Source organism: Triticum aestivum, chromosome 2B, assembly GCF_018294505.1.
Source record: "Triticum aestivum cultivar Chinese Spring chromosome 2B, IWGSC CS RefSeq v2.1, whole genome shotgun sequence".
NCBI classification, from domain to species: Eukaryota; Viridiplantae; Streptophyta; class Magnoliopsida; order Poales; family Poaceae; genus Triticum; species Triticum aestivum.
The window spans coordinates 792,182,467-792,202,856 of NC_057798.1; the positions used below are offsets into that span (position 1 = coordinate 792,182,467).

Sequence of the window (20,390 nt, forward strand, 5' to 3'; positions counted from 1 at the left end):
CTTGTTTTATATTTTTTATATATTTTTTGTTAAAGTGTTGTTGGCTTGTATAAGTTGATGCCATATCACCGGGGAACCGCTTTGGATAGGGCCAAGGGAGTAAAGTAAACAAATTTAGTAATTGAAGGTTAAAAACAACCAGATTCCGAGTTCAAAGTTGAAAAGTGAACTTCTGCAATAATTCAACCTAAAAAGTGGACTTGTCTAAGCTGGCACATGCATAGTTATTAAAACCGACCAGAACAAACCGAACCAAAGCCGTGTTCCAATCTGGTTCGTAGTGAAGGTTGATCCAATCAACATGTTGTGACCCGGCAAAAACCCGGTTAAACCACCCAATTGGGCGCTGAACCAGGGGTCAGTAAAATATTCTGTAGGTAGGATGAAGGTAGAGGCTTTGTTCGTTTGTTATCTTCGTACTTGACATCATTTCTATCATATCATCTAAAAAAAATTGTTTCTATCATATACTAACAGACAAAAACCATGCAATCATATTTTATTTAACCAACAGGTTGGACCGCGGATCCGACGGTCTGAACACTGAACTAATGCACTTACCATGTCAATCGCCGCTCCGGGTTCAATAACTACGGACACATGACACACAAGTTAGATGCAAAATTCTTATACATGATGCTGGACAGGGTGGATGTTGATTTAATGCAGTAAAGCACATAATCTCAGCACATGATGCAATAAAAAGAATCGACATCCAAGCGAAGATGATAAAATGTGCAGTACTCAGTTTACTGTATATGATACCTTGACCGGGGTTGTTTTGATTTGGAATCACTTGAGCATTTCCAGGAGCCTGTTATGTGTTCTTCTCCATAGATAGTATTTTCAGAGAAATCTTCCGCAAATAATCAGCCTGGGCAATACAAAAGAAAACAGTGTAAAGCTTTATACCAAATTACTAATAGTGGCTTGCAACCAACAGTTCCGCCCATCAGGAGACAGTTCACTACAAGATTCAACATGTGATCAATAATAACCAAGATCATGATCAGCGTTTTGGTCTATCATTTATGTAACATAATTAAAAAGATTTAGAATATAGTAGCTTATTAACTTACTATTTGTATGTGTACTAAGTGTGAAAATGCTAAAATAACTCAGATGTGCTGCAAATGGTTGAGTGTGGGCATTGACACACCCATGGCCGCAGTTCAAGTCCCGGCAACCGCAGGAAAATTTGTGTGTGTTTCCAAGCATGAGAAAAATCAGGATATGTTCCCAAGAGCAGGTAAAGAAAACATTGGCAGCTGGAGAGCAAAAAAAGTCACCCAAGGTACCCCAAAAAAGGTAAACTGCTAAAGGTACTTAAACATGATGTAAAAAAATCTTCTACAACATTTGGAGACAGTTCTGCTCTGAGTAGCCACCAAGATAGGTTAAATTACCTGGCTGGTCGCTGCTGTATAGATCTTCTCTTCGCTTCGCACAGCGAATTTTTGAAGTTCGTTCAGTCCCTCTGGCACTGATACTGGCAGATGCTTCTTTAGACATTCCGTTCTACACGTATAATGCAAAATATGAATAAATTGGAAGATGCATAGTGTGCAATGAAATATCTGGCATCTGAGATGTAAGGTGGGACGAGTAGGCAGGGCAGCCAATTCTCAATCATATACACCCTCCATTCCTATAGGCAAGGCATAATTTTTGCTTTGATAAGACCAAGGAGGTGCTGCGCGGGTTGATTTAGTCATGACTTGTGATCATGTGAGGAATATCACTTGGGGAAGCATTCGAGAAACTCTAGTTTCAGAACAAAATTGCGTCCCGGCACAGTACTAATTAATAGCATGGTTTCCCCTAGGAGACAAACGTTGTGATATCTGTGCTATACTGTATTGGTGTATGGCATGACAAATTTGCACCTCTTTGTCAATAAACTTGTACTATTAAACTGTTTAGATAGAATTTAATTATAGTTAAATGAAGTAATTAGGTTGGATTAAAAGCAGGTGCAATACGGAGTTCATTAGTCAATGCCCCAGCAGGAATTATTATTGACCTAAGAGTAGAGGCACAAAAACTGGGAGCTTGTGTGTAGATTGATGACGAATCTGTTGCTACCACTATGAATATGGCTGAATCAAAGATATATCAGATGGATCAATGACAACATTGACCCAAACACACGCAGGAAATTCCTTTTTTTGTATGTGGGAAACCGAAAAGGTGGGAGAAATTAGATCATAACCCACACTGAGATTGACGGGTGGGGCCGGGGCCACCTGCCATTGAGATAAGCCTGGGGCAAATCATCAAACCCCTAATAAAGCGTGGCAAATCATCTAATCCCCCCAAAAAGTGGAGAAGGATCGAATTAATATGATTGAGGGAGAGGAAAGCAAAGCAGAGCAAATCAATTACAGTCCCTACATCTTATTGACGATCCTGCTGCGCGCCTCAGGCTGAAGCTGGGGGCGCCAATCACCTCCGGTGAGGGGCGGGGCGTTCGGATCAACGCCGGCAGCAGCGGCGACTGCAGCGGGGTCTGAACCCTGGATGGGCCGCCAGGGGGTTCCGTCGGGCATTCTTAAACATGATGCTGGAGAGGGTGGAGGTTGATTTAATGCATTAAAGCACAAAATCTCAGCGCTTGATGATAAAGTGTGGAGCACTCAGTTCACTGTATATGATACCTTGACCGGGGTTGTTTAGATTTGGAATCACTTGAGCATTTCCAGGAGCCTGTTGTGCCTTCGTCTCCATAGATAGCATTTTCAGAGAGATCTTCCGCAAATAATCAGACTGGGTAGTACAAAGGAAAACAATGTAAAGTTTTGCACCAAATTACTAATAGTGGCTTGCAACCAACAGTTCTGGTTGATTAGCAGTTTAGCATGCTCGAGAAGGTGGTTGAGCTTTTAACATTTCAACCATAGTTATACATGGTACTTAACATGACTTAAAAAGTATCCTCTACAACATTTGGAGACAGTTCTGCTCTATTATTAGCACTGTTTTAAATAGCCCGCTATAGCTCCGCTATAGCACGCTATAGCGTTTACAAAATGTCTTGCGCTAAGAGACTTTGGTCTAAACAAATGAACAAACATTTTAAATAGCGCGCTATAGCTCCGCTATAGCACGCTATAGCATTTGGAAGAGGTCCGTCGCTAAGATGCTTAGCGCGCTATTTAAAACTATGATTATTAGCCCATAAACCTTGTTTGACCCCCATAGCTAAAAATAAAATAAACTGTGCTCTGCTTCGAGTAGCCGCCAAGACGGATTAAATTACCTGGCTGGTCGCTGCAGTATAGATCTTATCTTCGAACCGCACCGCGATGATTTGAAGTTCGTTCAGTCCCTCTGGCACTGATACCGGCAGATGCTTCTTCAGACATTCCATTCTACACGTACAATGCAAAATGTGGATAAAATATGTGGCATCTGAGATGTATGGTGGAACGAGTAGGCAGAGCAGCCAATTGAGGTAGATCTCCAATTCTGAATTCCTATATGCAACTAGCAAGGCGTAATTTTCAACTTTGGTAAGACCAAGGCGTAATTCTGAACATTTGAGGAATATATATCCACCCTAGCTTCAGAACAAAACTGCATCCCGGCACAGCACTAAGAGCATGGTTTCCCCTAGGAGATCAAACGCTGTGACATCTGTGTGTTAAATTGTTCAGATATAATTTAATCCTAGTTAAGTTAAATGATGAAGTGATTAGGCTGGACCGATTAGGAAGTTGATTAGTCAATTTTGACCTGGGTAATATAGTACTAGTACAGAGGCGCAGAGACCGGAGGGGAGCTTGTGTGTAGATCGACGACGAAGAATATGTTGCTGCCGCTAAGGACATGGCTGGATCGAAGCTCTATCGGATGGATCGATGACAAGATCGAGCCGAAAACACGCGGGAAATCCCTTGGAAACCGAAAGCAAACGCGGAGGAAGGCTCGAATGAACATGGATTAGAACTTTAGAGGGAGGGGAAAGCAAAGCAAGGCAGAGCAAATCGAGCAGAGTCCATACGTACATCTTGTTGACGACCCTGCTGCGCGCCTCGGGCAGGAGCTGGGCGCGCCAGTCGTCGCCGCCGGTGGGCGGCGGGGCGTTCAGGTCAACGCCGACGCCAACGCCCCAGTTGGTGTCCATGGCTGGTGGTTCGTGTGTAGTATGCCGACTGGTCGGGTCTCGAGGGGATGGAGGTGGAGGCGCCCCGCCTCTGCCTTTTCTATATACAAAACGAGACGACGGCGACGAGGAGGGAAAGCCCCTTGCGGTGCCTCCTTTTTAAAATTTATAATACTCCCTCCGTTTTGTTAGTCTGCACATAACTTTTGTCTGAAATCAAAATATCTCTAGTTTGGCCAAACTTACAGAAAAAAAAAGTATCAACACTTACAATGCCAAAGAAATATCTTTAGATTCATTATGGAATATATTTTCATGTTATGTATATATGATATTCTAGATGCTGATATATTTTTATGCAAATTTGGTCAAAATTTGTAAAGTTTGACTAGACGCAAATCTTATATGCGGAGTAAAAAGGAACGTTCCTACATGAATAGATCTTGTCTACATTGGACGTGATGCCGTGGCTTCGGAAAATGTTTGTGATTTTTAAAAAATATTTTCAAATTTTATAATAAGTATTCGGAAAATAAAAATACATTCATTAGTTTTTTCTAAAAAAGGTCGTGTATTTAAAAATGTATAGAAATTTCACAAAATTTCTCCAATTCAAAAAATATTAATGTATTGAAAAATAACATATAAAAAACTGTTCATATCAAAAATTTCAAAGATTTCTTAAAAACTGTACAATACACTACTCTCGAGCTGAACAGGCGGTATTTGCCCCATTCCTGCTCTTTTCGTTTTGTTTGTTAACTTGATGAAACTTTGGATTCCAGGCTGAAGCCGTTATCAGTAAGGCACAATTAAGGGCATTCCTCTCTGCTGATTCCACAAGTTCATGTTGTAAAAGTGTGCCGAGGAAGAGTGCGAAGAGGGCATCCAGAGAACCCATTGATGACAAGGCTACTTCACTGAAGTATTTGAGTAAACATGAAGTCAAGAACAATATGTTAGCGGAATATGCAAAGTTACTGAACAATGAAGAATATCTATTTATCTTTGTTAACGTCAAGCAGGACTTTGATGAAATGTTAGAATTCCTCAAGGACATGCTTGCAGAGGAAATGTGAACGACAACTTGATCCGAGTTGGTGCTGGGGTTTCGTACCTAGGCTGGTGATTATGTCTTTGTTGGTTGTATCCTAGATTTGTTTTAGCGCAACTATCTCTACTCATAATGAAGCAGTTGGTGAATAGTCTTTACGGTTTATTTTTGCTGGGTTTTTTTTCGTCTCTCCTCCCACCACCCCCTCCCATCCTGGTTCATCGATTTATTTTTCTCTCCACTCTTTATTACAACCAGGACTTTCCTAACGTATAACAAATCACGGATCTAACTTCCTTAAATTATTCATATCAATCGATTCCTTTTATTGGTTCAATTTGTCTTAGAAAACAAATAGCAAATTTTTAAGAAACAAATAATAGATTTGAATCTAACTTTCCTAACTTATCTAAATCAATAGATTTCTCTCATTAGTGAAATTTGTTTTAGGAAACAAATAACAGACATGTCACAAACTTCTCTCCCAATAAATAGTTTCTTAACATTTGCAAACTTTCCTAATCAGACACGTCACAAACGGGCAGGTACTGATATCATGTTACCAAACAATAAAACCCCATTTACATAGAAATCAGTTCAAAATCCTAACTTTTCTAAATTTTTACCTTTCCTTGATAACATCCAATATTTCCTATGTTTTCCACCTATTGAAGGAAATCACCCCTCCATCGATATTAGCATTTTTTGGAATGAGATCTCTGGGTTATGATTTTTTTGCGATTCTTTCCAATTGTGACCTCTCCTTTCGCTCCGGCTCCTTCTCGCATAATCACCTCCACCACAGCCAGCTGACGCCACCCTAGACCTCTTGCCTATCCACACCTTCTCCGCCACCTCCTCCTCGTACTCTATTGACAATCCCTCCGCCACATTTGTCCACGGCGGTGTCGAGGGCATGGCGCAATAGCATACAAGTGGTAGAGCAGCGCATAGCAGCAGGAAGAAGCACGCAGACGGTGGAGGGCAGAGATGCGGCCGGCGTGGCTGAGGGGGTGGCCGGCAGAAGATGGCCGCAACAGGAGGCGGCGCAAGGCAGGGGCGCGACAACGGGGCGAGCGAAGGGATAGGCGGCAGCAGACGGGGCGATCGCAGCCAGCGAGAGTGTGACGTGTGGCCAGGGTGTGCGTCACGCGGGGCACAGTGGTGCGGTGGCTGTGGCGAGCATGATGGCAATGGCGGGCGTGACGGACGCGGTGTGGCACGTGCGTGGGCATGGAGAGCCAGAGAGGGAGTGGCCCCGCGGGCGCGGAAGAAGAGCTGAAGGCTCGGGCATGGGCGCACATAGGAGCGGGCATGTGCCACGGGGTCAATCCGAGGAGCTCAGTGGCTACCCCTGCAATGGCCATGGCGGATGGCGGTTCTCGGCCACGGCGAAATACCTAACGAGAGCAAACGAGAGGGGAAACTGGGGAAAGGCAAGAGGAGATCACGACGGTGTCAATGGCACTCTAGGGAAAGACAGGGGAGCTCGGGTGGGCGTGGATCGAACGGCATCACGGTGGCCGAAGGTTGAGGAGGACGGCAACGACGTCGATCTGGGGGTGCTGGACTTGATCTCGTTGGCGCAGACGAAGTAGCGGAGGCATTCGGAGCTCCTCGACAAGCTCCTAGCCAGCAGGGAGGGCAGTGGCCGTGTGGACGACGTCAGTCATGGTGGCATCTGAGTTCATCCAGATCACTGGGATCGAGCGAGCGAGAAGGAGAAGTGGATCTGAAAGGGGACGTCGAGGAGGAGTGAGGCCATGGGGTAGGGGAGGCAGGGCGTCACCCTAATCCATTCCCCTTCAATGACGTCGAGGTGGTTGGGCGGGAGCCCGGCTCTGTAGCGACGGGCTCGGGGAACAGGAGACGACGACCGTGCGGGGACTGGACCACTGGGTCGGTTCGGTGGCAAGGCCCGAGGGGTAGGGGAATCCCCTTTTTCATCGTCCTTTTGGTTTTTAATGTATTCTAATCCGTTTCTCCTTTTTAACACCATTTTCTATTTATTCTTATATCAACTAAATGGATTTTGTTAATTGTGAAAGTATGCACACAATTCGAGCACAATATTTTTAGGTGGCACAAAAAGTTTGGGGCCAAAAGGAAATACATAAAATTAGGTTTATATTTAATTGGTTATTTTAACTACTGTTGGACCTCTTATTAATTTGACAAGATTTAATTTTTGGGTCAAATAATGTTGGGCTCAACATGTCAAAGATCAGTGGAATTTATGGAATATGGTGAACATTTTAGTTTTACTGTTTAACGAAATAATTTATTTGATTTTTATCAAGTGGCAGTTTGTCTTAGCAAACCTGATGACATGGCATCATTAGGAGGAGGTCACTGTAGCTAACGACTTGAGGTGTTACATAATCTTCCCATTTCTGAAATTTCATTGTTAAATGATTGGGGAATATATCACACTATCCATTAGTTCAGTCAAGCTCACCATAAGTCCACACATTATTGCCAATTGAGTAAGTCTTATTGGCGGGGAGAATAGGCTATGTGTGTGTGTGTGATAGAGAGAGAGGGAGAGAGAGTGAGGAAGAGGGAGAGGGAGTGTGTGTGTGAGGATTTGATGGTAAAAAAACGTCGCCAACGTCGTAATATTGAACTCTTAAAGTTAATGTGTCCCCGTTGCAACGCACGAGCGTTCTTCTAGTCATGTGTAAGGCCCGACTTGATGTTTCTAATTGAACTTGTACCTTTAGGCTTCATTTTAATATTTCCAGTGTGTAATTTACACCTCTTCTTCTTCTGTCGCCCTGGGACAGTTCTTCTAGTTGAGTCTCTACTCCTAATGGAGCAATTGGTGAATAGTCTCCACGGTTTATTTTCGCTGGTTTTTTTTCGTCTCTCCTCCCATCACCCCCTCCCATCCTGGTCCATCGATTTATTTTTCTCTCCATTCTTTATTACAATCAGGACTTTCCTAACGTATAATAAATCACGAATCTAACTTCCTTAAATTATTCATATCAATCGATTCCTTTTATTGGTTCAATTTGTCTTAGGAAACAAATAACAATTTTTTAAGAAACAAATAATAGATTTGAATCTAACTTTCCTAGCTTATCTAAATCAATGGATTTCTCTCATTAGTGAAATTTGTTATAGGAAACAAACAACAGACACGTCACAAATCCCAATAAATAGTTTCTTAACATTTGCAAACTTTCCTAATCAGACACGTCACAAACGGGCAGGTACTGATATCATGTTACCAAACAATAAAACCCCATTTGCATAGAAATCAGTTTAAAATCCTAACTTTTCTAAATTTTTACCTTTCCTTGATAACATCCAATATTTCCTATGTTTTCCACCTATTTAAGGAAATCACCCCTCCATCGATATTAGCATTTTTTTGGAATGAGATCTCCGGGTTATGATTTTTTTGCGATTCTTTCCAATTGTGACTTCTCCTTTTGCTTCAACTCCTTCTCGCATAATCACCTCCACCACAGCCAGCTGACGCCACCCTAGACCTCTTGCCTCTCCACACCTTCTCCGCCACCTCCTTCTCGTACTCCATTGACAATCCCTCTGCCACATTTATCCACGGCGGTGTCGAGGGCATGGCGCAACAGCGTACCAGTGGTAGAGCAGCCCATAGCAGCAGGAAGAAGCACGCAGCAGGCGAAGCGAGCGACCGACGATGGAGGGCAGAGATGCGGCCGGCGTGGCTGAGGGGGCGGCCGGCAAAAGATGGCCGCGACAGGAGGCGGCGCGAGGCAGGGGCGCGCAGCAGGGCGAGCGAAGGGATAGGCGGCAGCAGACGGGGCGAGCGCAGCCAGCGAGAGTGTGACGCGTGGCCAGGGTGTGCGTCGCGCGAGGCACAGTGGTGCGGTGACTATGGCGAGTGTGATGGCAACGGCGGGCGCGACGGATGCGGTGTGGCACGTGCATGGGCATGGAGAGCTAGAAAGGGAGTGGCCCCACGGGCATGGAAGAAGAGCTGAAGGCTCGGGCATGGGCGCGCATAGGAGCGGGAATGTGCCACGGGTCAATCCGAGGAGCTCAGTGGATACCCCTGCAATGGCCATGGCGGACGGCGGCTCTCGGCCACGACGAAATAACTAACGAGAGAAAACGAGAGGGGAAACTGGGGAAAGGCAAGAGGAGATCACGCTAATGGCACCCTAGGGGAAGACAGGGGAGCTCGGGGTGGAGCGGATCGAACGGCATCGCGGTGGCCGAAGGTTGAGGAAGACGGCAACGACATCGATCTGGGGGTGCTGGACTTGATCTCGTTGGCGCAGACAAAGTAGCGGAGGCATTCGGAGCTCCTCGACAAGCTCCTAGCCAGTGGGGAGGGCAGTGGCCGTGTGGACGGGGTCGGTCATGGTGGCTGTGGCATCTGAGTTCGTCCAGATCACTGGGTCGAGCGAGCGAGGAGGAGAAGTGGATCTGGGAGGGGGCGTCGAGGAGGAGTGAGGCCATGGGGCAGGGGAGGCAGGGCGTCACCCTAATCCATTCCCCTTCGATGACGGCGAGGTGGTTGAGCGGGAGCCCGGCTCTGTAGCGACGGGCTCGGGGAACAGGAGAAGACGACCGTGCGGGGACTGGACCACTGGGTCGGTTCGGTGGCAAGGCCCGGGGGGTTGGGGGAATACCCTTTTTCATCGTCCTTTTAGTTTTTAATGTATTCTAATCCGTTTCTCCTTTTTAACACCATTTTCTATTTATTCTTATATCAACTAAATGGATTTTGTTAATTGTGAAACTATGCACACAATTCGAGCACAATATTTTTAGGTGGCACAAAAAGTTTGGGGCCAAAAGGAAATACATAAAATTAGGTTTATATTTAATTGGTTATTTTAACTACTGTTGGACCTCTTATTAATTTGACAAGATTTAATTTTTGGGTCAAATAATGTTGGGCTCAACATGTCAAAGATCAATGGAATTTATAGAATATGGTGAACATTTTAGTTTTACTGTTTGACGAAATAATTTATTTGACTTTATTTTAAATTTAAATTGGGCTTTGATTTTTATCAAGTGGCAGTTTGGCTTAGCAAGCCTGATGCCATGGCATCATTAAGATGAGGTCACTGTAGCTAACGACTTGAGGTGTTACATAATCTTCCCATTTCTGAAATTTTATTGTTAAATGATTGGGGAATATATCACACTATCCATTAGTTCAGTCAAGCTCACCACAAGTCCACACATTATTGCCAATTGAGTAAGTCTTATTGGCGGAGAGAATAGGCTATGTGTGTGTGTTAGAGAGAGGGAGGAAGAGAGAGTGAGGAAGAGGGAGGGGGAGAGAGTGTGTGTGTGAGGATTTGGTGATAAAAAGGTCGTCAATGTCGTAATATTGAGCTCTTAAAGTTAACGTGGCCCCGTTGCAACACACGGGGTTCTTCTAGTTCTTGTAATAACTGAATATGTACCTTGTGAGATGGAGTGTCCAGCAGAAATATGTGGCTTTATGTTACTCATAATGGTATGTTACCACCCAAATTGTATGTTGTTACTCGTACAACCCTGTTATTCGTAATATATAGTGATTTGTTGGGAAATGTTAAATATGCTTTCCAAGTTCTCATACATTTCCCAAGTCAAAAGTTATTCAACTTTTCCCTATTTATGTAAATCCCTAGCCTGTGCGGATGCGGGTTGTCGACTAGTTTTTATAAAGCAAGAACAATTTTCGAACATTAACTTAGTTTAAAAAAGGTAAAATAACCTTGAAATAGGAAAAGGGAAAAACGAAGAAGAAAGAAACATAAAACGAAATAAAGAAAGAAGAAAAAGAAACAAAAAAAGGGAAAAACAAGAAAACAAGAACAGTTTTGACGTCGTTGTACAGGGCCGGCCCATTCAGGGACCCCCTGTGCGGCGACACCTCTGTTTGACGCATAATGCGTCAAATAGGTGCTCCCGCCTGTATGGCCGTCCGATTGCGCGCAACAGAGACAAGCAAAGGATGGGCCGATGGGGAGGCGAAGGGAAGCATCTAGGAGAGACAGAGACAGAGACAGAGAGAGAGAGAGATACGGCATAGACCAGCTGACTCCGCCCGTTTACACAACGCACACGCCTTAACCCAACGAACCGACCAATTACTCGTCGGCCCAGGAGCGATGACCACATCCACGTCGCACCATGACTCTTCAATTCGTGGGAGCTTAAAAGTATCTAGACCGATATTTCTTGCCACAAGAATATATATAGGCTGATATTTCTTCCCTCGAAAATATCTAGACTGGTATTTCTCAAACAAAAGAAAAGCTAGACTGATTGCACTGGGCACCACGCACGGGAAGGCTCTGGTGTTGAGCGATGCAGCGTGATTAGATTTGCTTGTTCACCTTCATAGCCTCATTCTAATTAAACACATATTACATGTGTGCCCCTTTGTTCAGTAAGGCTAAGCACGTCTCTCGCATTCCCATTTTCTACACCCTCCCATACACGATGGACCCAACCAACGTCCCCTCCGTGATGCCTATTTCGACCATCCACTTTGCTTACAACTTGTCATGGTGTCAGGAGTCCCAACATGCAGAATATTGGCGCAGTACGACAAGTACATGGCGAACGGGTATCCAGACAGTGAGGATGAGCCTCTCGTTCATGAGGAGGAGACGCGGTGCGCCGCTGAGAAAGAGAAGGAGGAGCGTGCCTACCATATATATTTGTCTTTGTCAAGTTTGTTTGTTATAATTAGGTACTCAACGGTTAAGTTTGTGTTTGACACTGAAAATAGACCTATGAGAATATCTAAATATTTCTATTTTCAAGTTATTTTTTGTTATTTCCCTAAAAAAATAATTAGTCAAAAGTAGTTGTATTTGAGTGTGGTCCTAATTGTAGCTGTATATGAACTTTATATTGAACTTTTGTACCTCTACATATGATCTAGAATTACGCTATAATAATTCTTTTACGACACTACCGTTGAAAAAATATTAAAATAAAATAAAATTAACTGTGAAATAGGATGCATTATTAAACTTTGTATTCAAATATATTTTTAAACCAGGTATTTGTTGGTATATTTCGTTAGCTTATAATTTTCTTTTTTACAACACTACCATTGAAAAATATTAAAATAAAATTAACTAAATGTGAAATAGGATGCATTAGATTATTTGTGACCCTTCAACGAGTGTTTATATGTCTATCCACATATATTTTGAAATCCTTTAATATCTACTTAGATATTTTCAAATGTACTCCACTATGTAACTATCTCTAGATTACAAGGGTTGTTCCTAAGGAACACATATATGTTGGCAAGCTGAAGGGCCTACATATCTAACATTAGCAGTTGTAGTTTTGTCATGCTCCAAAAGAAGTAACCGACCATCTTGGTCGATTTGGCATGTGAGATTCCATTAGGCATGAACATAGTGTTATCTAACAAAATTTCAGTTGATTTGGAGGAGGCCGAAAAAATCACTTAATCCAAAAACTTGCTTAAGTGAGACCAAATGGTCCGTTCTTAAGCAAGTGAACTTTTTACCATCTCCAAATCATCCAAAATTTGTTTTACATGGTGACACGTGGGTCATAAACGTGTTTGTCAAGGATTTTTCACAAAATGTGAAGTTTACAATGTCCCCGTAAGGTATAGTCCGAGGTTTTGCCCTAAGACTCAACGAGACACTATAAATTGAAAACAATTCAAAAAAGTAAAACCTTCACATTCTCTATATATTTGTGTAAGAGATCATGTGTACAAAATTTCAGTTGATCTGGAGGAGGCTGAAAAAATCACTTGCCTACAAAAATTGGCTTAAGTGAGAGACCAAACAGTCCGTCCTTAAGCAAGTGATTTTTTTACCATCTCCAAATCATCCAAAATATGTTCTTCATGGTGACACACAGGTCATAAACGGGATTATTAAGGAATTTTCATAAAATGTGAAGTTTAGATTGCCCCCGTAAGGTATAGTCCGAGGTTTTGGCCTAAGACTCAACGAAACACTATAAATTGAAAACAATTCAAAGAAAGGTAAAACCTTCACATTCTCTCTATATTTGTATAAGAGATCATGTGTATAAAATTTCAGTTGATTTGGTGGAGGCCGAAAAAATCACTTGCTTACAAAAACTGGCTTAAGTGAGACCAAAGGGTCCGTCCTTAAGGCATCTAGTCCGTCCCACGTGTGACGGTTCACGTCTGGTCCGGCGATCACGGGGCGATCGCGATCAAGGGAGTCCGCGTCTAGGGTTCCCCACGATCCTTCACCGGCGAGTCCTTCCCTCGAGCGCTCTCGAGATCTCGTCCCTCCCACCCAAATCTTCTGCGTGCTCCCTAGAGCGCGTGGTCGTACACCACCTTAAACCCTAGGAGGAGAGGGGGGGAGGAAGGAAGGAGGGGAGGGTAGATGACGATGGAGGGCGTTGTGGGGCTTCTGAAGGGCCTGAAGTTGACGGATGAAGAAAAGAAAGGGGTTAGGATCAGGATCTCGGCAAAGGAGAAGGGGAAGGAGGCAGCGACACAGGGAGTGGGCAAGGTCTTGTCGGAGAAGCTGGCGCATCCGGATGCAATCTCCTTAACCCTAGGCAGAGTCTGGTGCCCAATCAAAGGTATTGACTGCAAAGAAATAGGGGTGAATCAATTCATGTTCACCTTCAACCAAGAATCTGGAAAGAGGAAGGCGTTGGACAACGGACCTTGGATGTTCGATAAGGATTTGGTGGTGGTTGAGGATTATGTCCCGAGTAAGCGACTGGAGGACTATGAGTTCAAGGATATCCCGATTTGGGTTAGAGTGTACAACCTACCGCTGGGTATGATGAATGGGGAAGCAGCAAAGGACATTGGCAACATAATCTGTAGGTTTGTAGAAGCAGACATCTGAGCAGATGGGAGTGCAGTTGGTAGATTCCTGAGGATCAAGATACGAATGCGAATAGACAAACCGATCATGCGGGGTTTTACGTTGGAAGACGTGACAGATGAGGGGTCTGATACTTCAACTAAAATGATCTCAGATGGCACGGTCAAGGAAGATGAGGACAAGGATTGGTGCAGATTTGAATACGAGTTTTTGCCAGATTTCTGCTATACATGTGGCATCATCGGGCATGGGGACAAGTACTGCTCGGTGACGCTGAAGAGAGGAGAGCAACAACAGTTTGGCCGCTGGCTACACGCTGATCTGGGTCAGAGAAGGGGAATGGGAGAGGAAGGAGTGTGGAGGAGTGCTGCTAGGGGATTGGGAGGGAGTCGCCAATATGGTTTTAGTCGGTCGGGAGGCCGACCAGGTAGCGGAAGCGATAGCAGATCATGGAGGAAGAGTGATTCACGATCTAGTGATGGTGGCCTGGAGAAGGTGGATAAAGGAGAAGAAGTCACCAGCCCCCCCAAACTGAGGGCTGCACCGAGGAAAACGGGTCTCCCTAAGAAGCTACAGATGGATGAGGGGTCGCCTGATGGAGAAAAGAAGGGAACACCTCAAGAAAGTGGCCAAGTTGCCCCCCAGCCAACCCCGCAAAATGACACTACCATGGCAACTACAATCCAGGGTCAAGATACTCGCTCGGAGAAAGGAGGAAAAGGCAGGGAGGAGAAGATGAATGGAGGAGGGAAGAGCAAGAGCCCGGGAGGAAAACACTACAGGAAGAAAATAAGAGAGAGGACGGAGACAGAGGGGAGTGGAGCTAGGAAGGATGCTACAGGCCTTAAACGGGGCAGAGTGGAGGATGAGGGAGAGAAGATTGGTAAGAAAGGCAGGGTGGATGGAGGAAACGATGTTCAGATGGCGAAGGAGCTAACTCAGGGTGGTGTAACAAATGATATGATATCGGCCGGGCTGCAGGAGCAGCCCTGCTGGGACCAATGAAACTCATCGGTTGGAACTGCCGGGGACTTGGGAACGGCCCGGCAGTTCGGAGCCTCCTCGAATTGGGGAGGGCGGAGGAGCCCGACATACTGTTTTTGGCGGAGACAAAAATGTCTATGAAGGAGTTGGAACGCTTTCGGTGGATGCTTGGGCTGACACAGATGACTGCATGGAGCGCGGATGGAAGGAGCAGGGGGGTGGTACTGTTTTGGCGTAGGGGGATCGATGTCTCGTTGCGATCCTTTGGCAGGAGGCATGTGGATGTTGACGTTAAGGAGGAAGATGGAAGGATCTGGCGGCTTACGGGGGTTTATGGAGAATCGGCTTTGGAGAGGAAAGTTGAGACGTGGAGAACCTTGCGCATTCTCGGACAACAACATCAGAATGGACGACCATGGTTGTGTTTAGGCGATTTTAACGAGATCCTGACGAACGATGAGAAGGTTGGTGGTGCAGCCCGCCCACAAAGGCTCATGGATAACTTTAGACATGCCCTAGAGGCGTGTGAGCTCTGTGACATTGGATTCGAAGGGGACAAATATACATGGAGGAACCATAGCAAAGATCTGGACACTTACATTTGTGAACGATTGGATCGAGCCACGGCAAACTCTAAATGGTGTGAATGGTTCCCGGATTTCACTGTTCTTAATGGAGTCCCACGACACTCGGACCATCGACCAGTGATCGTGTGTACGAATGGAGAAAATAGGAGAACAAGGGGCGGAGAGCGTGGCTTCCGATTCGAGGCATGGTGGCTACGAGAGGAGGGTTGCAGTAATGAGGTGCAAGGGGGGCTGGGAGGAAGGATGCATGGAGGGAAGAGGGGACGTAGCTACTGCCCTTCGTGGTGTGGCAGGGCGCATGACGAAATGGAGCAAGGAGGTGGCTGGTGAGATTGAGGAAAGATTGAAGGTTGCCCGCAAGGAGCTCGAAGGCTGCATGCGTGCGCCGGTGTCCGAAGAGAAAATTAGGGAGGAAGCGCGGTTGAGGTGTGTAGTTGAGGAGCTGGAGTATAAGAAGAATATAAAGGCGAAACAGCGGTCGCATGTCTCCTGGCTCAAAGATGGAAACAGAAGCACACGCTATTTCATGGCTGTTGCATCGGCAAGAAGAAAGGCGAATAGGGTGAAAATGCTCATGAAAGAGGATGGGACGGAGGTGAAGGAAGGAGAGGAGTTAAATAACTATGTTTGTTCGTTTTTTCAGGAGCTCTTTTCTACCACTGGGTGCAATCGTATGGCCGAGCTCATCAGTAAGGTGCAACCCCGAGCGACCAGTGCCATGAGGGCCATCTTGGAAGCGGAGGTGACACGGGAGGAGGTGAAAGCAGCCCTAGATCACATTGGGGACTTAAAGGCACCCGGCCCGGATGGTATGCCATCAATAGTATACAAAAAACATTGGTATTTCATGGCGGATAAGGTTGTGCAAGAGGTGCTTTCTGTCCTTAACGGGGGCCCGATGCCGGAGGGGTGGAATGACACCACCCTAGTCTTGATCCCGAAAGTGAAAAACCCCTCCAGAATTAAGGATCTTCGGCCGATCAGCTTGTGCAACGTAATCTACAAACTGGTGTCTAAGGTGATCGCGAACCGGCTCAAGCTGATACTCCCGGGACATTATCTCTGATAACCAAAGTGCTTTCGTTCCGGGCGGTTGATCACGGATAATGTCCTTATTGCATATGAGCTGTCTCACTTTTTACTGAACAAGAAGAAAGGAGGAGAAGGGGTTGCGGCGGTGAAGGCGGACATGAGTAAAGCCTACGATCGAGTGGAATGGGACTTCCTCCGAGGCATGCTCACAAAGCTAGGCTTTGGGGCGAGATGGATTGACTTGGTCATGCATTGCGTCACCACTGTGCGTTATCAGATCAAACTGAATGGGGGTCTCACTGAACAGTTCACGCCCTCGCGCGGCTTTCGCCAGGGGGACCCCTCGTCGCCCTACCTGTTCGTCATCTGCGCAGAGGGCCTGTCAGCATTACTGCACAACGCGGAAGCAGCCGGCAAGATCAGTGGCATCAAGATCTGTCAGAGAGCTCCTGTTGTCTCGCACCTGCTATTCGCAGATGACTCAATGCTGCTGCTAAAAGCACGACAAGAGGAAGCCCAATCACTGCGTGAGATCCTTGACCTTTATGAGGATTGTTCAGGCCAATGCATAAATATTGAAAAGTCTGCCATAATGTTTAGTCCAAACACTCCTGCTGATGAGAAAGTGGCAATCAAGGATGCACTGCAAATTCAAAGTGAGACGTGGAATGACAAATACCTTGGTTTGCCCATCCATGTGGGGAAGTCAAGGAAGAAAGCTTTTGCATTTGTGAAAGGAGCTATGGCAGGGCGAGTCTACGGGTGGAAGGAGAAGTTGATTGCAAAAACCGGGAAAGAAACCCTTGTTACGACGGTCGCCCAAGCCATCCCCACGTTCGCTATGTCATGTTTCTACCTCAGAAAATCTTTCTGTGAGGAGCTGAGCTCGCTGATTGGAAACTACTGGTGGAGCCAGCAGGACAAAGAGCATGCCACACATTGGATTGGATGGAAAAAGTTGACGCTGCCGAAGGCTAAGGGAGGTCTAGGCTTCCGGGACATGCACGGGTTCAATGTTGCAATGCTTTCCAGACAGATTTGGAGGCTAATTCAGAATCCTGAATCTCTCTGTGCACAGCTGCTCAAAGCTCGATATTTCCCCTCGGGTCATATCCTTAATGCCCAGCCCAGAGATGGCGTTTCTTACTCTTGGCGTAGCCTGTTGCATGGACTTCAGCTCTTCAAGGAAGGCTACATTTGGAGAATCGGAGATGGCACAGGAGTGAAGATTTGGGTGGACCCTTGGATCCCTCGACCTTGGTCGTGGACTGCAATTACACCGCGAGGATCGAGCTTGCTGGAGATGGTCAGTGACCTTATAGACCCTACTACTGGCACCTGGGACGTGCAGCTCGTGAGGGATACTTTCTGGGCCGATGATGTCAAGCACATTCTGCAAATCCCACTGAGGGAGGGAGTACAAGACTTCATCGCCTGGCAATATGATCCGAAGGGGGTGCACTCTGTCAAGAGCGCGTATAAGCTTCATAGCCAACTAGAACAGACAAGAGCGGATGGAGGAGCAGGGAGCAGCGCAAGTGATCCTGGAAACCTTCATGCCATCGAAGACAACTCGTGGAGGAGAATCTGGAAGCTGCCGTGCCCGCGCAACATACACATGTTTGCCTGGAGAGTCAAGCATGAGTCCCTTGCCCTGCGCACGAATGTGGCAAGGAGAGGAATCGCCATCGCAGATACAAAATGCTTATTTTGTGGGCGAGCAACGGAGGACGGGGCACACCTGTTCATCAAATGCAAAGCAGCGAAAGAGGTCTGGCGTGACCTAGGCCTTGAAAGAATACGTCAAGATCTCGAGAGCATTACATCCGTCCATGCGATGTTTGATCATCTTTGGGGTCTAGACGAGGAGAAAAGGCTGCTCGTGCTAACTTTCTGGTGGCTCTGGTGGTCCAATAGAAACAAGCTACGCGAAGGAGAGATGCCCATGGAAGCTGCTGAGGCGGCGAGACGCACTCGAGGGTACGTCCTCGAGTACAGGGAGATCTTTGCGAAACCTGTGACCACGCCACCGCCTGACAAATGGAGACCCCCGAAGCAACTGCCCTACAAGATTAATATTGACGGCTCCTTCGTCCCGGGCCAGGAAGGTGCAGGCTGGGGCGTCGCAGTGAGAACAATATCGGGTGAGCTAGTCTGTGCCCGTGCTGGAAGGCTTGAGCACATCGACGATGCTTTTGCTGCAGAGGCAATGGCGATGTCACATGCTATCACCACAGCCTACGATTTGGGGATCGTCCAAGCCGAGTTTGAAACTGACTCACAGCTATTGGCGGAGGCGCTCGATCTGTCCAAAGTGGATTCATCAGCATATGCAGCGGTTATTGAGGACATGAAATATCAACTCAAACTATGGTTCTCTAAGTTCTCCATTTCCGTTTGTAGACGTAGTGCAAATTCAGTAGCGCATGAGCTCGCTGCTGTTGGTCGGTCGTTTGAACCTCACCACTTTGTCGAGTGGGACTCTGATGTACCTGCCCATGTGGGCGCGTGTGTTCTGGGCGATTTGCCCGGCACCAGTTAAGTTATAAAGCTATGCTTTTCCCTCAAAAAAAAAGGGTCCGTCCTTAAGCAAGTGATTTTTTTACCATCTCCAAATGATCCAAAATTTGTTCAACATGGTGACATGCGGGTCATAAACGGAATTATCAAGGAATTTTCACAAAATGTGAAGTTTATAATGCCCCCGTAAGGTATAGTTCGAGGTTTTGGCCTAAGACTCAACGAGGCACTATAAATTCAAAACAATTCAAAAAATTAAAACCTTCACATTCTCTCTATATTTGTGTAAGAGATCATGTGTACAAAAATTCAGTTGATTTGGAGGAGGCCGAAAAAATCACTTGCTTACCAAAACTGGCTTAAGTGAGAACTGACTTAAGTAAGAGATCATGTGTGCAAAATTTCAGTTGATTTGGAGGAGGCCAAAAAAATCACTCGCTTACAAAAACTGGCTTAAGTAAGAACTGAAATACATCGGCTTAAGTAAAATACATTTTTTGTCAAACTGAGAGTAAAAAGATCAAGCCAACCGCTTTGTTTTTAAACCACGCTTTATTAAAATAGTGTCGAGGTTTACATGAATAACTAGGGGATCAAGGGATCAACGCATGGCGTCCAACATCTAGAGAACTAGAAAATGTAGTGAAATTATGGAGTAAAATGCACAGAACCACTACATTAGCGTTATAACTCTCGTAAAACCACCAGTTTACAAAACGTGACGCTTTACACCGCACCGAAAAATTGACAGTGACAAAAAACACTGATGCTAGATGCTAAAGGTTTCGATGACATCACTAATTGGCCGGGACCGCCTGTCGGGCCGAGTTGGCAGGAAAAAGGTGCCACATAAGCAAATTCACTTCTTCCTCTTCCTAAACCCTAAACCCCAAAAATGAAGCGAACTTCAAATCCAAACAAAACTTGAACAAAGCTCTGAGTTCGGTCCGTCCATAAACAATTACTAATAGCTCTACTTGTTGTATGTAAATCATGAAAACATGCCAGTATAACATTAGCTACAGTAAGAAACACTATCATAGGCTCTCTTGATGAAGGAGAAACCAAAAACTATGCAATAGTATACAAGTTGCACAAGAATCTACCAAAATAGAGAAAAAACATGATTATAAAAAGTAATTCTGGTATTCACAAATTTACAAAAAATAGAATAAAATAAAATACTAGACATACCTGGCTCTAGCATGTTAATTTTTCTGGATTTTCAATGATTTATTATTATCTCCAGCTCACAAGTATATAGAGCTTTTTTTTTTGCATGTGCATTA

The 20,390-nt window shown here is 45.3% G+C and overlaps 1 protein-coding gene across 1 annotated transcript in view; it reads right to left on the bottom strand.

Moving 5' to 3' along the window:
- The window catches only part of LOC123042802 (mediator of RNA polymerase II transcription subunit 15a), a 5,112-nt gene extending 897 nt beyond the window's left edge, over window positions 1-4,215 (bottom strand). The window contains exons 1-6 of the mRNA XM_044465180.1: window positions 4,008-4,215; window positions 3,260-3,371; window positions 2,658-2,766; window positions 2,395-2,563; window positions 1,407-1,518; window positions 766-874 (exon numbers count right to left, since the gene is read on the bottom strand). Of these exons, the coding sequence (XP_044321115.1) occupies window positions 818-874; window positions 1,407-1,518; window positions 2,395-2,563; window positions 2,658-2,766; window positions 3,260-3,371; window positions 4,008-4,126 (678 nt within the window). The 5' untranslated portion in view covers window positions 4,127-4,215 and the 3' untranslated portion in view covers window positions 766-817. The remainder of the gene's footprint in view (window positions 1-765; window positions 875-1,406; window positions 1,519-2,394; window positions 2,564-2,657; window positions 2,767-3,259; window positions 3,372-4,007) is intronic.
- Window positions 4,216-20,390: the final 16,175 nt, after the last annotated feature.